At 30.1% G+C, this 23,760-nt stretch overlaps 2 protein-coding genes across 2 annotated transcripts in view; one reads left to right on the top strand and one right to left on the bottom strand.

Annotated features, from left to right (window-relative positions):
• Nucleotides 1-23,760, top strand: part of LOC123302323 (lysine-specific demethylase 6A) — a 113,450-nt gene that overhangs the window by 17,556 nt on the left and 72,134 nt on the right. The gene's annotated exons all lie outside the window — the stretch shown is intronic.
• On the bottom strand, nt 1,765-3,356 carry LOC123302366. The gene has a single exon (XM_044885275.1). It carries the CDS (start codon nt 3,252-3,254, stop codon nt 2,103-2,105), a length of 1,152 nt encoding a protein of 383 aa, XP_044741210.1. The 5' UTR covers nt 3,255-3,356; the 3' UTR covers nt 1,765-2,102.

The following is a 23,760-nucleotide window of genomic DNA, read 5'->3' as shown; positions in this document are numbered from 1 at the left end:
AACTGGTTGCCGTGATAGTAAATCAGCGATAATATTTTCTTTTCCTTTTTTATATATTATCTGGAAATTAAATTGTGACAAGTAGTGGACCAGATCGCCAAGAATCTCATCAGTTCGTGACTTTGTTCTTAAATTTTCCAATGGTTTATGGTCACTACAAACGAAAAACTTTCGTCCAATAAGATAGTATTTCCAGTATTTAATGGCTTCTTTTATCGCCTTGCATTCTAAATGAATCGTTTCCATTTTCTTTTCTCTTTCTGACAGTTTTCTAGAAAAATAAGCTACAGGGTGTAATAGACCATCTGACTGTGGTTGCCTCAAAGTCGCTCCAAGTCCTTTTTGACTAGCGTCTGTGTCAATGTAAACATCTTTTTCGACATCATAAATTGATAAAATTGGACGGGAACACAGATATTCTTTGATCATGGAGAAGCTGCGTTCACATTCTTCCGTCCAAATAAATTCAGTATTTTTTTTCAGCAATCTGTGAAGGGGCTCAAATTTTTGAGCACTATGATCGATATATTTTATAAAGTAATTTATTGTTCCTAGAACACTTCGAACCCCAGATTTATCTGTAGGTCTTTTCAAATTTTTTATTGCCTTTAAATTTTCTTGTGCTGGTGATATTTTATTTTCTTCAATGTAATGGCCAAGATACTTAACCGATTGGGCTGCAAATTTACACTTTTCGAGCTTTAATTTAAATCCTTCTTCTCCTATTACTTCAAGAAATCTTGAGATATGTTGCATGTGGTCTTTCCAATTGCGTGAGAAAATAAGACAGTCATCCATGTAGTTGACGCAAAACTCATCTAGGTTATTTCGTCTTATAATATTTGAAAGTATGCGTTGAAAGATTGCAGGAGCATTTTTCAATCCAAAAGGTAATACTTTGAACATAAATTTCCCGTACTTTGTAACGAAAGAAGTTTTCTCACGGTCCTTTTCTTTTAACCTAATACACCAAAAAGCGGAGTTTATATCAACAACAGTAAAGTATTTACATTTCGAAACTTTTTCCGTTATATCATTTATTGTTGGAAATGGGTAGCACTCTGGGATAGTTATTTTATTTAAGTTTCTAAAATCGATGCAAAGCCTTGATTTTCTTCCATCTTCTTTTTTATATGCGAGTGTTACCGGTGATGCGAACGGTGAATCAGATTCCTCTATTAGATCGGATGCTAGTAACTTCTGTACTTGATCTTTGATTTCACGTTCATCTGGTATAGAACATTTATAAGGGCGGGCCGTAACATATTCATCTCTCATTAACTTTATTTCGGCCTCTCTAGACTTTACTTTACCGACATCAAATTTATTTTTGGCAAAAATTTTCTTGTGATTTTCAATAATATTTAAAAGTTCTACTTTTTTTTCATATCCATCTATGTGATCTAATTTAGGTTTGAACTGATTTTCATTAGTTTCTTCTTGATGGTAAATTCTAATATTTTCAGTGTTTTTCTCTTCTTTTTCATTTTCATTGATTTTACCTTCTTTATTAAAATTTTTAACATCTTTATTATCTTCTTTCTTTACATCTCTATTATCTTCTCTCTTTACATCTCTATTATCTTCTTTATTGACATCTTTATTATCTTCTTTCTTTACATCTATATTATCTTCTTTCTTTACATTTTCTTTATCTTCTTTATTTTCATTTGTAATTATTTTGTTAGAAATTTCACAAGATTTCTTCTGATTTTGATTACTTCTTATTTGGAGCATCTCATCATTTTTAGGTTTTTGGTATATGTTTAAATTCTCGTCTTGAATTAGTTTAAATTTTTTAATAGCATCTAAACCTAGTAACAGGTCATAAGAAAATTCTGAATTTTTAACTACAAAAGTATTCAAATTGTTTGTAATATTTCCAATTTTAAGCTTTATGTTTGCCCGGGCCGAACTAAAATTGAAACCATTAATTGTCTTGAATGCAGTGTTATGCTTTAACAAACTTGTTTTTAATACATCTACAACTCTTTGATTAATTAGACTCACGTTAGATCCTGAGTCATACACTGCTTTTATTTTCATTTTATCATCAATAATTACGTTTACATGAATTAATGGAATCAAATTATCCGGGCTCTCTAGTTTAAAGAATTTCGGTCAATTTCCATTTTCATCATTTCAGCCTCATTTTCTGAATCAGATTTCGTTTCAATTAAATTAGATTCTTTTTTCTGAGCGTACAGTATTTTATTTCGGCATTCGTTAGAGGGATGAAATCGATTTTTCCAACCAAGAGCTTCACACATGTAGCATGGTTTTTTCAAGGGTATATCAATTTGTTTCTTTTTAGTCGATTCTCCTAATTTTGTTTTTTCATGCCGATTATCATATGGTTTATTTTCTTTCGAACGTTTATTATATTGACCATCTAGCTTTCGGAGTTCATTGTATAATTTTTTTATAGTGTTAATGTCTTCGCGATCTAGCTCATCTTGAACTTGAGATGGTAAACCCATTACAATCAAGTTTATTCTGGAACTCATAGTACTATCACTTTCTACTTCTAAACATAAATTTTCTTTTGTTAAAGCGTAATCGATCAATGAGCCGCCTAAGTATTTATAGGTATATGCTTTTCTGACAGCTGTCCAACCTTTGTCAATAAAAATGGAAAAAAATGAATTTCGCCATTCAGACCAATTAGTTAGACCAAATTTTTTCAAATTTCCTTCATACCAGTGTTTGGCCGATCCAGCGACAAAAAATCGTAAAGCTTCAATCATCTGGGTACCACTTTTTATTTTATTTCGGTCACATTCACTTTCAAATTTAGAAAACCACTCAGAAGGGTTTTGTGTTTTGTCATATTTATCAAGAACAAACTTCTTTTCTATATTTTGCAATTTTATCTCATCTTTGTCATTTAATTTTAATTCTAATTCCTTGATTCTTTTAATTAAAAAATTTTCTTCTTGGAGTTTTTCACTCACATCAAAAAAAACTACAGATTCCTGTAACGGATAGTTTTTGTAGCTAAGGTTTCCATCTTCATCAAAATATTCTTTTTTCAAATCCTCATCTAATTTAATGCCAATTTTTCGGAAACCATTAATCGGTTTAATAGCAGCAATTGCACTTTTAATGGTGGTTTTTGATGATAATACCTTATGTTCATATAAATTTTTATGTTCATCTGGTAAGCTAAACCATAACCGCTTATCTTCGGATAGTCCAGCTAATTCAAAATATTCATCGCTTCTTCTTATTAAGTGGACAAACAATTTTTCCATCTTAAATGATTGTAATTTAATTTGTAAGTTATTAATTTATTGAATAAATAACGAGATTGTATTTAATCCTGAAAGGAATATATTGACAAAATTATATAAAGGAATTACACTAAATTTACAAACAAAAACATACCTGAAAGGAATAAATTAAATTACAACGTTATTTAATAGAATGTCCACTAATAAACGTTTATGATTCTAACACAATATAAATTATAAAAATCTTTAGTTCAGGTATGTCAATTGAAACAAAAGTAAACAATTATATCACTATGGAAGTGATAATAATTTACATATGTATTATATGGGAATATCAGCTATATTAGTTATGTATGTGTGACATGTATGTATGTGTAATGTGATAGAGTAATCAACACTGTTTATGCATGGTATTTCAAGAATTAATTGTTTGTTTTCACTTGTCTTTTTGAATTAAAATCGCATCTGCAAAAAAAACAATCTCTAAAAATACAAATACAATAAGGATTAAAACTCTTCTTAAAATAAATTTTTATGTAATCAATCGATTACATTATAATAATAATAAACTTTATTGATATGCCAATTGGCTAATCAAAGTAATACATAGTTAACATTATATAACTTATACACAAAAAATCAGAATAAAACTGAAAGATAACATATTACAAAAAGAAACATCATGAAAAATATAAATAATAGAAATTTTAAACCAAATGTCCAATCAGAAATAAATGAATAAAATAAAATAAAATATGGTCACAAGTACAACAAGGCAAACTGAAATTCAAAGATATTGTGAGCGCTTGTCCAAGATGAAACGCAAATATTTATACACTGCTTTAAGATCTACAATATTCTTAGCGTCCAAAATCAATTTCGTATTATTCAATCCGTCACTGTAAAGATCGTCTCTTTCATTCCCTACTGTCCCATATCACTCCTCTATAATATGTTCAATTGTTTCAATTCCGTTACACAGAACACAAACCCTATCCCCGCTTCGGTTTTTCTTATTTTCCCAAGCAAACCTGTTCATTCTGAAAATAGCAATAGTTCTTCTTACATCTCTGTCTGTTAAATTTACATACATTGCTCCACCCTCATAGTGATCCAATTTTGAATACAAATCCAATGAAACCTTATTCCTCACATCCAATAGCATTTCTTTCAGGAAGTATACACTGTACTTTTGACATGTTTTCTGATCTCCAAATAATTGTCATGAGCCACATCCATCGCATTAAATCCTAATTCCAATAATTTGTTTTTAATTATTATATCGATTACATTCATAATTATTTTTTATTTGAATTTTTAATTCTCCCTCCAGTTTGACTCGTTGTGCGCAGATGCGGGTCTGAGAGGTTAGGAAAAACTATACGTAAAATTATACATAAAATGTAACCGTTTTTTCCAATTAAACACATTTTCTCTCTTCTGGACGAAAAAAATGCACCAAAAAGATTAGGGGAATTTTATGAACACGACGACGTCCCCAAAAACCTTTAAAAATAAACGACTCGTTAAACTATTCGGAGGTTCTCTTAGATAAATTGTTCCATAGAACGCATATCGCAATGATTTCTTTAAGCGAGCAAATGAGTGACCTTTACCGATAACTACTGGCGAACCGGTAATATGGCGTTGAAATTTTTTATTGTACCCCATATATATGAAATATATATATCATGGTACAAAATTTTGCTGTAGGTGTTCATAAAAACAATTAATTAATTCATTTTCACGTGTCTGTCCGTATGTCGCAACGAAATCCTAAAAACGAAAAGAGATATCAAGCTGGAACTTGTATAGCGTGGTTAGGGCGTAAAAAGTGATTTCGAGCTCGTAAATGAGCAACATACGTCAATTGGGTTTTGTAAACCTTTAGAGATAGAACAAAAATTTAAATGGAAAAATTGACACTTATAAAAAAATAAACAACTTTTGAAGCATTTTTTTAAAACGAAAAAAAATTCTAGAAAATTCTGTCGAAAATCAAATAAATGGTTTTTTTAATTCTTCTAATTTATAACAAAATTATGCAAGTACTAATATTCACATTCTATTCAGGGTATTTCAACAGTTAACGCAGTCAATTGTTTGTTTTGATTTGTTTTTATGATTATTTTTATTAATTTCACATAATGAACCTATTTATAATTGGCCTCTAAGATCGTTCCCCATTAAATTATTTTTCTGGGGATATGTAAAATCACTTGTCTACACCGATAAATCACAGACGGTTGCACACTTTGAATACAACATTCGGCTAGTTATTGGAGAAATACTACCGCAATTGCTACGAAAAGTGACTGAAAATTGGACATCCAGATTGTGCCATCTACGCGCCCACTCGTGGTGGTTACATCACCCAAATCACATTAAATGGGTGGCGGCCAATTTAATACATTTAGTATGAAATTTTTTTCGCTTCGACTGTGCTCACATGGAACACTTGGAATACAACTTTCGGCAAGTTTTTTGAGAAATACTACCGCAATTGCAGCGAAAAGTGACTTGAAAACTTGACATTCAGATTGTGCTATCTACGCGCCACCCACGGCGGTTACATCACCGAAATCACATTAAATGGGTGGCGGCCAATTTAATACATTTAGTTTGAAATTCTTTCGCATCGACTACGCTCACATATCCTGTACTATATTGTTGTATGTAAACTGCACTAAGCAATTGTGTAAATATTAGTAGAGTGAAATTACGCCTTGTGTATGGATTAAAAGTTCGAGCAATGAAACTTTGGGGTTTTTCTTTTCACATCAAAATAAGTATTTTTTGAAATTTTTTACTTTCCCGGAGTGGTGCAACATGTTTAAAAAACAAAATGGCGTCAAAAATGAAATTTTTTTCAGAAATTTTATCATTTTTATTTTATATTCGCAAAAGGAGACATCGGTGCATATCCAAATTTGGTAGGTTTGTAGTCAATGTTAAGAACTACTCCTCATATTTTTTTGGTGGGGTTTCGTCCCTTCCCCTCCCAGTTATATATATATGTATACATACATATGGTAAAACAGTTCATTTGACTGTAACTTGAAAAATATTCGATTGATTTTAATGAAACTAATATCAATAGTAGGTTTGATTACTTACAACTTTCGGTTAAAATTTTAGCGAAATCCGTTAAATAGTTCGGCCAAAATTTCCAATTTAGGGAATTGTTTAAAATGGCTGCCATTTTATGCCATTTTGTCCTACGAGGTTAAATTTTTTTTTAAATTGTAGCATTTTTTATTATCTTTCGATTTTATAATAAGTGACTTACCCGTAAAATGACTCCTTGATCCATATTTTTGCGAAAAACGGAAAATTTAACACTTTCTGGAAATAATTGTTTGGGGGGTGTATGGACTGGCTTTGGGGGGTGTTTTTTGCTTTGGCATGAGAAAACTATTTTTAAAAGAGGTCTATATGGTTTAAAGCAAAATTTTTAAGTTTTAACCCCCGCGCTGTAAGGGGGAAGGGGTGTATGAAATAAATGTATCTTAAAAGATTTTAAAAAGAGGTCAAAATAGTTTAAAATGCTAAAGTAACCCAAAATTTTAGCTGTTTATATTAATATAGCACTTTTTACAACATCCACCCCTTCCGCTCCCCCTTTCATATTTTTTGCAAATTCAAAATTTTTAAGATGTATAAAGGGGCTTTGGGGGTCGCTGATCTCGAACTTTTGGCCCAAATAAGTACACCCCCTAAAAATATTACAATTGTTTTTGATAATCTATTGCAAAATTCGAGATCAGCGACCCCAAAAACCCCTTTATACGTCCTAAAAATTTTGAATTTGCAAAAAATATGAAAGCGGGAGGGAAAGGGGTGGATGTTGTAAAAAGTGCTATATTAATATAAACAGCTAAAATTTTGGGTTACTTTAGCATTTTAAACTATTTTGACCTCTTTTTAAAATCTTTTAAGATACATTTATTTCATACACCCCTTCCCCCTTACAGCGCGGGGGTTAAAACTTAAAAATTTTGCTTTAAACCATATAGACCTCTTTTAAAAATAGTTTTCTCATGCCAAAGCAAAAAACACCCCCCAAAGCCAGTCCATACACCCCCCAAACAATTATTTCCAGAAAGTGTTAAATTTTCCGTTTTTCGCAAAAATATGGATCAAGGAGTCATTTTACGGGTAAGTCACTTATTATAAAATCGAAAGATAATAAAAAATGCTACAATTTAAAAAAAAATTTAACCTCGTAGGACAAAATGGCAGCCATTTTAAACAATTCCCTAAATTGGAAATTTTGGCCGAACTATTTAACGGATTTCGCTAAAATTTTAACCGAAAGTTGTAAGTAATCAAACCTACTATTGATATTAGTTTCATTAAAATCAATCGAATATTTTTCAAGTTACAGTCAAATGAACTGTTTTACCATATGTATGTATACATATATATATAACTGGGAGGGGAAGGGACGAAACCCCACCAAAAAAATATGAGGAGTAGTTCTTAACATTGACTACAAACCTACCAAATTTGGATATGCACCGATGTCTCCTTTTGCGAATATAAAATAAAAATGATAAAATTTCTGAAAAAAATTTCATTTTTGACGCCATTTTGTTTTTTAAACATGTTGCACCACTCCGGGAAAGTAAAAAATTTCAAAAAATACTTATTTTGATGTGAAAAGAAAAACCCCAAAGTTTCATTGCTCGAACTTTTAATCCATATAACAGCCTTTTTTTGCTTAGATTTACTCCAGTATATGTGCATACGTACAGTCGTGCACGTATATTCGTATCCACCATATGGCAATCATTTGTAAATTAGCTTTGTTCTTATGTAGTTTTAAAGAGGCCGCTTTGTTCATCTGTCTTCATCTGACCTACATTTTTTTAATTGTCTGCATATTCATTATATAACAATTATTTATTGCTTATGTTAAGGATGTACGAGCACCAGGGCAATTTTGGATAACAGGCTTGATTTTTTTTTTTTGTAAGTAAAGCAATTCTGAAAATTTTAGGGGGGGCTGCCCGATTATTTAAATAAACAAATGACTTCAAAAGTAGGCTATTTAATATTTGTCTTATGGAAAAACGATAGATGGATGATATGTTTTCATAGATTTCTCCAAAAATACTCGATAAAAAAAAATATTGAAAAAAAAAACCCGGTTGCTCCCAAATAATTAAGGATGTATGAGCACGATAGTGGAGACACAAATTAAAAAAATATATTTGTTATTCGCGATCGCAAGATACGGTGGCGCCGCGCAGGGAGTATTAGTGAAACTATTATAGAGGATTTTGAGTTTTGACAGCTATACAAGTGCTGAATGTTTTTTTTTGTTGAGATGGAAATTATCAAAAATGAAAAACGTTGTGGTGTTCCCCAGTGTGGGAAAACAAGATCTACAGGCTCACTTGTCGCACAATGTCGCAAAAACATGCTTGCACTTGCTTCCAGCGCCCGCTTTGCAAGAACAATAGCATTCGATTTTTTTGTTGTCATTGGCTACAAACACTTTGATTTAGATCTCATGAGGTTTCTCGGTGATGTTCGACGTTTGCAAACATAAAGATTTGATTAATAAACAATTATTTTGCTTCGATTGGATACCACAGAAAAACAAGTTTTTGGAACGAGAAAGCGCCTCTCCTTCCATCAACGGCCTTACTGATCCACCAAGTAGATAAAATATATCACCAATATTAATATCCAGGGCTTTCTCCATGTTAAAAAAACAAATAAACAAAAAAAAATGCAAAAATTTATTTTGACAACTTGAACGAAAATCCTCTATATCGACCATATTGCATTCACACCAGAGCCATCTCTAGGTAATTTCGTTCGCCAATAGTTAAATAATTTTTTTTTTTTTATTATTTAGCTTCTGGTATTTTGAAAACCAAAGCAGATATCGAAAAACTTTATTCTTATTTTTCGTCTTCATTCATAAAGTTATAACAAAATTCAAAGTTGAAAATAAGGTACAAAGAATTTCAACCATAAGTTTAAATTTTCCTTAACGCTCGCACTACCTTAAATAACAACCGACACTAAGTACGACATTAAAATTATGGAAAACTAGACGGTCAAAAATTTTGATTTTCAGCAATCTACCTAAAATAAACTTAAGTCAGCTGAATACTTGGAAAAATTTCATTTCCAACATAGAAACCCCCCTGAAAATCGGAGATATCCTCCAAAATTAAATAGTTAAGCACTACCCTACTCTTTACTTTTTATATAGACCAGCCGTGAGCCGAGTCAAGTTTGTTTAATTTATTGTTTATTGCTGGTTTGTTAATTGATAAAAGAAATAAATGGAAACAAAAAATTTACCATTTGATTTAATTGAGCGCATCTATCAGTCTAATTTGTAAAAAACCAAATATTGAAAATAACATCGTGTTTTATTATAAATTACAAAACGTTTGTAGATACTAAATAGAAATGCCTAAATGTGCATTCGGAAGCCACACTTTTTTCCTGAACGTATCCACATTAGCCCATCCTGACGTATCCCTCATTAGCAATTCCTAATTGTATTCATATTAGGCCTTCCCAACTATCCCTTCATTACTTGCTTTGTAGCTTCCGAATGCATGCCACATTAGGCGCTCCTATTTCGGCAGGGAGGTGGTCTTTTGGATCTTCCATTTATTATTAAATTTAGTGTCTCGAAAATGGTCATGATGGGATTTAAACTGGTGACCGTCGGAATAGATACCTAAGACGTTAACCATTGCGCCCTAAGTTCATCGTAATGATAGATAATATTTAATTAAGATATTTATATATTGTAAACAGTTAGTTTATGATCCTAGAAAATTCAAGGGGCGCAAATTTATATATTTTAAGGCCATGCCCAATTGTCCTCTAGCACTCCAATTAGCAGCCGAATTGGGCATGCCTTACTTTAGTAAGACTTTGGCATTCAGTGTAAGGCTCGAGATTGAAATTTCAAGGATACGCCTAAATGTGGCTATTCCTCAAGCACTCCATATAAAAAAAAAAAAAAAAAAAAACGTCACAAACAAACAACCTTACTTTGTAACGGTCTTTGTTATGTAATCTCCACCACTTTTTTACACTCCAAGCACATCGAGTAAGAAAGCGACCTTGAAAAATGTGTCATGTTTTTGCGTGATCAATGCCCTTGGTTCCCGCGTTGAATTCAAAAATTGCAGTTGAACACAATTGATATATGATATTCGATTAAATTTCGAGTAAGTGTTTGCAAAAATTTTAACAGTTTTACCGCCAGTATTTATTTTGGTTACTTTGCCGCCATCTGACGATTTTCATTACTGTCAAGTTTTTCATAAAAATGCATAGAGACTTTCCATCAGCTTCACGCTTCACAAAAGCCTGTTTTTTATGGTTTTAAAGGATTTGTATCTCCGCTGCTCCTCCAAATTTAGTAGAGAGTTTATAACTGTTTTGAAAGGTGAACTAATGCCCAGAATTCAAATTCCCAAATTATTCCCGACAAAATCCGTCATTGAGCATGCTTAATTTTCGCAGGATCCTGTTTAAGACATACTCCTGAATGTAAAAATTTAGGTTAAACAAATTTTTTTAAATTAAATAAGTAATGTTATCCGAATCATTTCAGAAAAAAAATTTATCATATAGTTGGAGTCAAAATTAATAAAAAATGTTCATAGACATTTTCCTCTAATCCCTCCAGTCTTCGAGTAAAATTTAAAATTGGTAAAATTTGAAAAAACGGAATTTTTACGATTTCCCGTAAACGGCATCCCTCAAGAACTCTTTGTAAAAATCAGATTTTTAATATCTATAAAATTTTTATATATTGTGTAAAGCTTACTCAACAACTTTCGCAAAAAATGTTAGACCTAATTGCATTTAAGTGCTTGATTGTTAATTGTTAAGAAAGCGCGTGAAAAACCACCGGGCAATAACGATTTTCTAAATAAAATCAAATTAACAGAAAAGTTCGAAAAATTGTTTTTTCTACTACGCAACCCCCCAGAAAATTAGAAAACCAGTTTTTCCGATTTTCTGGAGAGTTGCATTGTGGAAAATGAAATTTTTCGAACTTTTCTGTTAATATTTGACTTAATTTCGAATCGATTGGTGAAAATCTCATTTTTCTAGCATGTATTGAACAGCAAATCTTGATTTTTGGGTGGTTTTTCACGTGCTCTCTTATCAATTAAGAATTAAGCTCTTAAAATGGAATAAGACTAAAAATTTTTGATGGATGTTGTTGACTAAGCTTTACACAACAAATAAAAATTTTACACATAATCAAAATCTGATTATTCATAGAGTTTTTAAGGGATGAAAATCGTAAAAATCCCGTGTTTTCAAATTTTACAAATTTCTACCTTGAAAACTGGAAGGTTTAGAGAAAAATTAATCATGCTCAATGACAGATTATGCCGGGACTAAATAGTCATTTCAATTAAGGTAGTATGGGTCGTCAACAGATTTTTTTGTTCAAAATTTTGAATAGCATACAAAATTTAATACACACATTAACCATAATATACCCTAATAATTAAACTGATTTTATAACAATTAATAATACATAAAATTTATTGCCGTCGCTTGGATAAGAACGAAGTAACCGACTCCAACCACATCAAAAATGTAATTTTAAATATGTTTGTAATTGAATAAATAAAGATTAACAAATAATGATGTGGGTGGCCTCTGTGATAAGGCGGGTGTCATAAATACGGAGGTTAAACCCCCATTATTTTTATATTATGGACATATTATAATCTAGAAATCTAGTGTATCATAATGAAAATAATAAATTTGGCAACGTTACAACGGTTTAAAGCGCCGAGTTTTGGTTATTTAAAATTTTTAGAGTCGATTGTCTATTTTATAAAAACAATTTTTTTGACATATTAATTAAACTTCTCAACCGATGAGGAAATTGCAATATATATATATATATATATATATATATATATATATATATATATATATATATATATACAGTAGAACCTCGATAAGTTAAAGTCCAGGGGAAACACAAAATATTTTAAGTTATAGAGGTTTTAAGTTATCAAGGGTCTATGTTAGGTAAAGGTTAATATAGAGGTATGTACATGTTTCTATGTAGTTACTGAGGGCCTATACAGAGATTATTTATTTAAGTTATAGAGGTTGCGTATTTTAAGTTATAGAGGTTTTGGGCTCTGATGGGAAGGGAACATAGTATTTTTTGAAGTAACAGAGGTTTTTATGTTATCGAGGTTTAAGTTATCGAGGTTCTACTGTATATATAGATATATATTATTATTTATTATTTTTTTGTTGGTGCATTATTATGTGAACACAGTTTTTTGGAAATATGAGAATTTTGTATAAAGAATAATGCACGGGATCCCATTGAGTCAATGTAAAAACTAAGATTTTTAATTTTCAATATTTCATTAAAAAAGTCAATAAGGCATCCTCAAACTTGAATAAACCCATTATTTAGATGCTTATCTTTAATATAATAAAAGCCTAACTGTTCTAACTTTATTTTTATATTTTACCCATACTACCTTAAATGCATTTAATATTCAGAAACATTAAAAGATGGAAAAATATAATTCTATTGATAGAGTTCTGCTACTCACAAGTTTTGTTTTTTAAATCTTACCTCTATAATATGACAATCTTCCGGTTAGATTGTAGATGTAGAGGTATAGATTTCTGAACATAGTTTAGGTAAAAACATTTAATAGTAATTTGATTTATAAACTTAAGGTAGTACCAGCATGAAATCACTTTTCGACAGATTTGGCCGAATTTTTTTTCTCGGGTTTATAATAGCTTTATTTATGAATTCCTAAAATTTCATAATTTTTGACCGTTTAGATCGCGAGATATTTAAAGACAAAGTTCGCGATTTTGAGGGTCATGTCCCATTTAAAGCATGTAAAATGTCCGGTCTCTCCAACTATTTTTTATGATATTATTATATATTGAAGAAAAAGTAGAAAAAAATGTTTATACAATACAATTCTAAAAAAAAAATTTAGAAATTAATTTTCACTTTCGAGATATTAATTTTGACGTAAATTGATCGAAATTGGGACGTTGGCATAATTATTTCCCATTTTAAACGGTCAAAATTTCTGAAACTACTTAATAGTAAGCATTATTAAATTCTTAAATTTAATTTTTCGTTAAATTCTGTCGAAAAAAAAATTGTACCATTGCTTTAACATAGAAACTGCAAATACCATGCTGGAAATACCTTAAAAATTTTTTTTAAGTGTAATTACCTACAACTTGTATATACTTTGTTAATACGCTTGTAAGTAAACTTTGCACCTTTTTAAGCCATAAAATCTACCAAAGATATAATTATAAAATGAAATTTCCCCTTGAATAGATGATTCTTATTATACCATGTGTATGATATATACCAAGGTAGACTAAGTTGAGTCCCAAGTTTGTAACGCCTAGAAATATTGATACTATGAACAAAATTTTGATATAGGTGTTCATTAAATAATCTAATTAATCCATTTTCGGTTGTCTGTCTGTCTGTCGTCTGTCCGTCTGTCATCACGATAACTTAAAAACGAAAGGAGATATCAAGCTGAAATTAGCGTGTTAAGGACGTAAAAAGTGTGATGGAGTTCGTAAATGAGTAACATAGGTCAATTGGTCTTCGATCCGTAGGACCCATGTTGTAAACCGTAAGAGATAGAACAAAAATTTAAATGTAGAAAATGTTCCTTAAAAATAAACAACTTTTGTTTGAAACATTTTTTCGTAAACATAGACTGTTTATCCGTGATAGCGCAAATTATATAGTATATTTTATATGGGAATATCAGTTATATATGTGTGACATGTATATATGTATAATGTGACAGAGTAATCTACACTGTCTATACATGATATTTCGAAAGCAGGTATGTTTTTTTCTTTGATATGTTGTAGGCAGTGTTAAATCAAACTTTTCGACCGCGGCAAACGACCAAATCATGCTAAAAAATAAAAAAAACATAGAAAATTTTGACTTTATTTCAATTCTTCCCGATTTGGACCTGGTAGGACTGCTTTTTCATAAAAAAACAGTAGTCTTTATTCTTAAAGAAAGTTAAATTTGCAACAATTTTATTCCGTCGGTTTTTGTAGAACCAATAATTTCGGAGATACAGCTTTCCAAAGTTTCGTCTATTTTTTCAAGTTATACGATTTTTCGTAAAGTTTCATCTTCTAAACCGTTAGAGATAGAACAAAAACTATATATAAAGAAGTGAAAACGATCAATTGACTGAGTTAAATTTTTGAAATACCATGGATTGACAGTGTTGATTACTCAATCACATTACACATATGCATATACATGTCACACATACATAACTGATAATCCTATATTAATACATACTATAAAATAAGGAACATTTTTTACATTTAAACTTTTGTTCTATCTCTAAAGGTTCACAAGATGGAATTTTGCGTAAAATCGTGAAACTTGAGAAAATAGACAAACTGTATCTCAGAAACTGTTGGGCCAATAAAAACTGGTTTTATCTCAAATTGTTGAAAATAGAACCTTCTTTGAAAATAATTACTACAATTCTTGAGGAAAAACCAGTCCTTCTGGTTCAAAATCGGAAAAAACTGAAATAAGGTCTAAATTTTCGGGGGTTTTTATTATTTTTCGGCATGATCTGGTCGTTTGCCGAAGTCTAAAACTTGGATTTAACATTGCCCTTACATTGCAAACAACATATCAAAAATACCAAAGTATCTTATTGGATACAAGGAGCAATGTTTAATTTTATGCCAGATATATATCTTGCCAGAGGTGCCACCTATTAAAAAATGATCATAACAAGAATTGCAGAGTTTGATGGGGGTCATTATGTTCTGACATCAGATTTTATATATATATATATTTATTTATTTTTTTTTTTTTGTTCGACCTGTGCGGCATCCGTGGCTTAACACAGCCTAGTAAAAAATATCAATAGTAATTAACTGTCTTTTTATTTATAGACAACTTTAGTACAGATATGATGTACAAATTACAAAATGAACAAAACTTAGTCTTAATATCATTTCTATAGTCTGTTTTTTCCTAAGCTGTCTATTTTTAGACTGGGAGTCTATTTTTTGTTATTATCCAGCATGAAAAGTTTTAAAAAGGAGGCGGAAAATAAATCATGTAGTTTGATAAAGGAATAAGGAAGATATCGCGTGGGCAGGAAAAAAACAGGCTTGAGAAATAATGTATAAGATATCCAAAACTCCACCAAATAGGAATCGTGCTTGAAGGATCATGAAACGTTTGTATAACATATCCCCACCCCTTTCCGTTGTTCTTCAACATAGTGATGCATAGGTCTATTTTTTTTGTTGAGGAAATATGACTAAAAAGTTAAGTTATACATCTGCTCTTTCCTCCACAATGGCAGTACCCTTTTAATTTATAAATATTTATATTTATGTACTAAACTTGTTTTGAACAAAAATTGTTTGTTGGGATTTAATAGTCAGATGTATTATGTTCTTAACTTTAATTTCTCGTTAAATTCAATCGAAAAAATTTTAATATAGCTTTAGCATAGGAACTGCAAATATCATGCTAAAAATACCTTAACTTTGAAAAATAACTTACTTTTTCAATTAAAATAAGTTTTCAAAATTAAACATTATAGTTAAGGAAGACACTTTATATCGTTCATGGTACAAAAAACTTTCAAGGGGATTTTGATTTAGTATTTGATACAAAGAGGTTATACTATAACATAGAGGCTTAAAAGCATAGGCATAAGAAACGCAATAAGTGAATTATTGACTGCTGAAAAAAGGGAGCGTCTCCCCTCTTTGTCTCGCAGGTGACAAAGTATCCATATTCATATTTTGAATTATTGCATAAACACGTGCATGAGTTTGTATTTCAAAGAGGTAGTATGAGACAGACGAAGACAGCTATACGCGTATTTTTTTTAGGACTCTCTCTATAATGATCAACCGTTTGGATGGCCACATTACGGTTCTATGTTATTACTTCTATGATTTGATATCATACATTATACAGGGTGTTTATATTCTAAAGTGACACCTACTAATTTAATGAATTTGATAGGTCTGTGAATTCATAAATCTTTCTATTTTCCCATAGCTACATCTTTCGAATCAGATCTCAGATCGAAATTTGGTGTAAAGAGCTTTTCCATTTGTCTTGATAAGCTTAATTTACTGGTTTAATTTTCTGCCATCAATAACAGGTCATCCTGTATACAAGAAAGATAATTTAAATATAAGAAGGGAATAAAATTCCTAGAAAAAATAAATAAGATAAAAAAAGGTAAAAATATGCCAAATTTACCCCCATGTTGAGCACATGTTTTTTTTTTACTGTTAATTGGGGGTTTAACAACACTAATTAATAGAAAATAGAGTTAATCCAACCCTCAAACCATTTAAAATCTTACTTATAATATTCTTATAATATATATTTTATATTTATACCCCCAATTGTAAAAAAATTTTGTGAAATTGTTTCATAGAATTTAGTTTGTCAATTATGAAAGTTCAGGTACTTATTGTAACTTTCAAGGACGCGCTGTATTTTTAAGAAACAAAATATTAAAAAATTGTTATATAAACTTAAAAATTTCTCTTTCAATAGAAAATATTGTGTTCCTTTTTTATAATATTTTAGTTTGGATGAACGTTTGACGTTATATATTTTGATGTTGTAAAAGTATCTCACACTAAATAATTTTTTTAAGGTGTTAAATATAAATTTGAAGATTTGAAAAAATTATGGTGTATTCTAAACACTCCAAAGAATTAATTATCATTGGAAGTTAATTTTTCAACCAGTTAGACAGTTGTTTACCGAAAATTTTCTGGCTTTTTCGTCTTCATTGTAAATCAAAAAATGTTTAAATAATTGGTGTAATAAGTTTTTGGGCTTCGTGGAGCGCTTATATATATATATATATATATATATATATATATATATATATATATATATATATATATATATATATATATACAGTGCAACCTTAATATAACGAACCTCAATATAACGAATTCCTCGATTTAACAAATTTTTCGCAATCCCCTTGAATTGCCCATAAGAGTCAATATAAAATATACCTCTACATTTCGAATATTTTTTGCGAACAGTCTCTTTATAACGAATTTTCAACTATAATAAAAAATTTAAATACCTCTAAATAACGAAATTCGTCAATTCAAAACCTTTATATAACGTATAAAGTCCCACCAATATATGACAGTTAGTATGCTCCATAGTATGTAATTCACGTCGCGAGAGGTTCCGACACTTTTTTCCGCTTTAAAACGAATTTTAGACCAACTTAACCTCAATATTACGAACCTCAGTTTAATGAATTACTTGATATAACGAATATTTACTGATTCCCTTCAGGTTTGTTATATCGAGGTTGCACTGTATATATATATATACAACGTGTTCTGTTATTAACTGCAGAAACCTAACTTCTCAAAATAAGCTCATCAAGAGCAACAAAAAAACTCTTTTCCAAATTTCGATCTGAGCCTTAGTTTGGGAGCTACAGGTATGACAAAAATTGATAAATTTGATTATTCATTGGCTGTCATTCGATAACCAGTAGCCAATGATAATCAGAAGATATTAGTAAATTTTTTTTAAATAATATTCAACTGAGGTAGGGATTTTTAGAAATTATAACATGATTTGATTCGATTATATTATTTTGCAAAAACATTAAATTATTGTACTTAAACAAACAAACTATGTGTCAATGGGTGTGGTTTGCTTGCTTAGGTCCAATGATAAGTTGTTTACTAATAATTATTATTATTTTCTCAGAATAATAGAATAAAAATATTTAAATTATAAAAAGTGGGACAATTTAATAATATTATACATTTTTTGTTTTTTATTATTCTGAGAAAATAATAATAATTATTAGTAAACAACTTATCATTGGACCTAAGCAAGCAAACCACACCCATTGACACATAGTTTGTTTGTTTAAGTACAATAATTTAATGTTTTTGCAAAATAATATAATCGAATCAAATCATGTTATAATTTCTAAAAATCCCTACCTTAGTTGAATATTATTTTAAAAAAATTTACTAATATCTTCTGATTATCATTGGCTACTGGTTATCGAATGACAGCCAATGAATAATCAAATTTATCAATTTTTGTCATACCTGTAGCTCCCAAACTAAGGCTCAGATCGAAATTTGGAAAAGAGTTTTTTTGTTGCTCTGGATGAGCTTATTTTGAGAAGTTAGGTTTCTGCAGTTAATAACAGAACACGTTGTATATGATATATATATATATAATGCTAATGTTATTGGCGAAAAACGAAAAATTTTTTAAAATCTCTAATTGTTTGTATCTTTTGTAATTTTTTAGGCGCTGAAAAACGCTTTTGGTACATTTTTCTAGACATCATTTAGAATTCAACGAGCTAGTTCTCTATATTTCAACAATTTGAATTTTTTAACTAGACTAGTTATTTTATTTTTTTAAAGGTATATTTATGATATTGTATGAGTGTATGTAGATGGCACTAAATTAGATTTCTCAGTTTAGTTATCGTATCATCAAATGTTTGACTGTCTAGGTTTGCGTGGATGCTGTAGACTTGAAAATGTAGGGGTTATACAGATAGTAATCCAACCCTAGTAATAGTTTTTATTTCATTGTAATAACGTTAATAGTTTCCGTCCTATTCATCATAAAGGACTTTTATATTACAAATAAAAATCTGATATGAGCTCACAACTGCTTCCATATATAAACATGAATTTAATACTGATTTTATTTACACAATGTAATTTCGGGCGAGTTCGTACGTCTTCTGTCTTCTGTTCCTAAACAATACCTGGCAAATTTTTTTAGCATGATTTTGAATTTTTTGAAAAATACGGTTTCAAAATTGAAGTAACAGGCTTGCAATTACTCAGTTAATACGATTAGCCGACGTTTTTTATGAACAAAGTAGACTTAAGGTAGTACGAGCGCCAAGGCAATTTTAGACCTAGAGTTGAAATTATTTTAACCTTATTTTCAACTGGATAAATATGGTTAAAACTTCATGAATCTAGACCAAAATAAGAATACAATTTTTTGATATCTGCCTTGGTTTTCGATATTTTGAAAATAACTCCAGATATCGAAAAATATTATTCTTGCTATTCGTCTTATAGCATACATCCTTAATTAGTCGGGCACAACGGGTTTTTTTTTTATTGTTTTCAATAATTTATTAAGGATTTATTTCCACCGATTAGTTTTGGAGAAATTTATGAAAACATATCAGAGCCCGATCTAGCTATTTAGCCGCTCCGGGCAAATATAATATTTGTCGCCCTTTACACTCATACAATAAACAGGGTGTCTTTTTTAAATTGACATATGCTTGAAACTCGGCATATAAATTTAGTCGAGGAAAATGCTTCAAACGGTAAATATTAGTTTCAAGAGAACATAGCTTATACAGGCATCGAATTCGATCTAAGTTTTCAGGCTCAATTAAAACCTCATTCTGATTCATAACTGACATACATTAGACGAACACTTTAAATTAGAAAGTTGTTCTTTATACATACCCAAACATTCCGCTGCCGGTATCATGTAGGAATAACTTTTCAAGGGCTGTAGCTCGGAAGGGAAGAGTTTTTGAGGGTTGAGTTTATAAGAACTTTTGATCATCCTGATCAAAACTACCTTAATCCGTAGTTTTCAAAAAATTTTTGCCAAAATAAAAAATCAATGTATTGTGAGCAGGGTCCTTTAAAAGGTATCCCTTATAAAAAAATAAAAACTTTTATTTGAAATATTTTTTTATAAACATCACTGTTTACGCAAATCAGGACAAAACAGGTGCAGTTGGCTTCAACTAGTGGTCTTGTGAAGCATTCTTGAAGTATTTTCTAGAATTTTTTGCTCATTCAATCAAATGAAAAAGAACCCATCTTGTTTGTTAACCATTAGAGATAGAATAAAATTTTAAATGTAAAACATATTCTTTATTAAAAAAAAACTTTCGAAAGATTTATTCGTGAACATCACAGTTTACCCGTGAGGGGTCTAAAAATTATATTCAAAAATTTCAGAACATTCAAGTCTTTTCTATATTTTTTTTTCCGTTTTTCGAAAATGTTTCACAAGACCACTAGTTGAAGCTACCTGCAAATTTTCAACTCCCTACCTTTTATAGTTTTGGAGAATATGGACACCAAAGTTTGGTCTTAAATTGCGTCTGCACGGGTAAACAGTGATGTTTATGAAACAAATTTCAAACAAACTTGTTTATTTTTTTATAAGGCGCATTTTATACATTTAAAAATTAGGCGCGCCCTGACAGGTCGAGAGGTTGTTAAATCAACAACTGTTAAGTCAGTCTACTAGTAGTCAGAATCGATCCCGTTAAAAAAAATGCGAATGGCTGAAAGTACTTTTGTAAGGGATAAATTTGTGCACTGACCACGAATTTTTTGTCCATTTTGCTTTCCGAGGTGAGGAAATAAATTATGGTCATTTTTAAGCGCGAAATTTTAATTGAACATGGAAATTTCGATTTGCTTGAGTGTAGCTTTGAACAGAGGGGTCAAATCAAAAATGTTTTCAGACAAAAGTTGTACCTTGAGTACATACACACAATTTTCCCAAGATAGCAACTTAGTGAACAAACAACTCGCGCACTTTTTTTGATTTTCAAAATGCTTTAGAATTTTTTTATTGATAGTTAGGAGGTCGCAAATTTGAATTTAAACTAAGGATGCCCTAATCTACCGCCCATATTTTGAACTTTTTTCCTTGACTAAATTTGGACCCAAGGTAGCCCCATCTTAATCAAAATCTCCGATTCTAGATGAGATAAAATAAATCGGCTGACGGCAAAAGTTGGATCGTAGGCTATTTTAACAACGGGTTTGGCAACAATAATAACAATATAAAATAATTCTTACCTCGAAAACTTACCGCTTTTTTGAGGTCCGTATTTTCCTAAGTTATCTCAGAAGTTTGGGTATTGACCAAATTTACAATGCATGATATTTTTATACTGACCTTAATCTACAAGACCTAATTTGACTTTTTAATAACTGCATTTTTGTGTCTAAAAATTCAATTTTACGTGAAATTCAAAAAAATGAAAAGCGAGGGGAAACAGCATACATCTTCCCGTGATATATTTTAATATAAGAATCTACCTCCAACTCGAAAAAAAATGATAAAAATGGGCATAAGGGGCCATATCAGGGGCCCATGACCTTAAAAAATTCTTTAATGAGCAGAAAATTGTGCGTATGTACTGTAAGTACGACTTTTGTCTGAAAACTTTTTTGATTTGACCCCTCTGTTTAAAGCTAGACTCTAGAAAACCGAAATTTCTATGTTTTTTTCAGCCATTTGCAAAAAAATCAACAAAACCTGCCAGGTGACTGGCCTCTGTAAAAAATTTCAAAGATGCATCACTTTTTTCCTTTTAGATATTTGGTTTCATTGTACTAACTTAATAAAATGTTTCGTAAGTAAATTGTTTTTATACAATTACTAGCTTGATACCCGTCTCCTTCACTGCGCTTAAAAGTAAAAACCACCGCCTTATGGCTTCCACCTAAATTTCAGAAAAAAATGTCCATGAATTGTTTAACATTTACTATTTAAATTTTTATAGAAATCTTTAATTTATGGTTCAAAATGATTATTATAGATGGAGCAGTAAAATGTCAGATTAAATTTAATTTTTTAAATTAAAAAAAAATATATATTTTTATAAATTATAGTTCATGTTTAATTAAAGAGAATTGAAAAAAATACATTCGAACTAGGTCCTGGTTCTCTTTAATTAAGATTACTAGAAAAGATATTTATCAATATTTAGTTTACGTGTATATATCATATTAAAAACATCAATTATAATCGAAGAGACCATGATGTAAATAAATATGGTATGCATGATTAAAAGTACACGAAAACAAGAAGAAATAATGTAGTTCATGTGTTATTCTGATGAATGAGCTATATTATTGTACAGTTTCATTCAAATCTATGCGGTAGTTTTCGCGCAAAAGTGTAACAAACAAACACACAAACATCCTTATTATCACATTTATTATAAAACTAGCTTGAACCCGCCCGATTCACTGGGATTAAAAATAAAAACCCCCGCTTTATAGCCTCCACCTCTTTTTACATCACTTATCCCTCTTCCATAAACACAGCTAAAATATATACACAGTTTTCAATATTTTAAAGTGCAAAATAGTATACCAGAAAAGATGGCTATGAATTGTTTTACGTTTACTATTTTAAACTTTTATAGAAATCTGTAATTTATGGTTCAAATTGATGTTCATAGATGGAGCAGTAAAATGTCAGAAAAAATTAAATTTTTTATTTACTTTTTTTTTAAATATATGTATATATATATATATATATATATATATATATATATATATATATATATATATATATATATATATATATATATATATATAACAGGTTGGCTGATAAGTCCCCGGTCTGACACATAAATGGCGTCGCTAGTATTAAATGCATATTATTTTTATATAGTACCAACCTTCAAATGATTCGTGTCAAAATTTGACGTCTGTAAGTCAATTAGTTTGTGAGATAGAGCGTCTTTTGTGAAGCAACTTTTGTTATTGTGAAAAAAATGGAAAAAATGGAATTTCGTGTTTTGATAAAATACTGTTTTCTGAAGGGAAAAAATACAGAGTCCGGAAACTCATTATCACGCCAAGTTTTTGCTTCCACTGTATTTTTTCCCTTCAGAAAACAGTATTTTATCAAAACACGAAATTCCTTTTTTTCCATTTTTTTCACAATAACAAAAGTTGCTTCACAAAAGACGCTCTATCTCACAAACTAATTGACTTACAGACGTCAAATTTTGACACGAATCATTTGAAGGTTGGTACTATATAAAAATAATATGCATTTAATACTAGCGACGCCATTTATGTGTCAGACCGGGGACTTATCAGCCAACCTATTATATATATATATATATATATATTTTTTTTTTTATTTTTTTTTTGAATAATTATTTTGAAATCCATTCATTAATTTTTGCGTGAAAGTGTAACAAGAAACAAACAAACAAACAGCATCCTTACTTTCACATTTATGATATATAGGGAAGAGATAGGGATTAGTAATTGCATTTGTATAGTTTTTTGGAGACTTAGCTCCCGAATTCAACGATAACATAATTAAATTGATGAACACAGTGCAGCGATAAAAACTAAAAAAATAAAAATAATGTAAACAAATTTACAATAATACTCATCATTTCATTTATTGTAATTAATAATTATTTTACATGAAGACAGTTGTAATAATGAGGTAATTAATGACGTCAAATTATGATGTAACAGTTTCGTACAGTTTTTAGTTGTTGTACAAGAGAGTACATCGAATACATATGAACATTAACCAAAGTGTATTGGATAGATAACCAGACAAAGAGATAAATAGAAAAATATTATAATAATATTGGCTTGAGTTAATCGCAATTACTGAATCGAATCATTT

The sequence above is a fragment of the Chrysoperla carnea genome, chromosome X (assembly GCF_905475395.1).
Source record: "Chrysoperla carnea chromosome X, inChrCarn1.1, whole genome shotgun sequence".
Classification (NCBI taxonomy): domain Eukaryota; kingdom Metazoa; phylum Arthropoda; class Insecta; order Neuroptera; family Chrysopidae; genus Chrysoperla; species Chrysoperla carnea.
Note: the sequence above shows the minus strand (reverse complement) of the source record. Positions and strands in the feature narration are given on the sequence as shown.

Bases quoted from the DNA above. Each gene is read 5' to 3' on its own strand.
- LOC123302366 (XM_044885275.1), bottom strand. From the start codon at position 3,254: ATGGAAAAATTGTTTGTCCACTTAATAAGAAGAAGCGATGAATATTTT.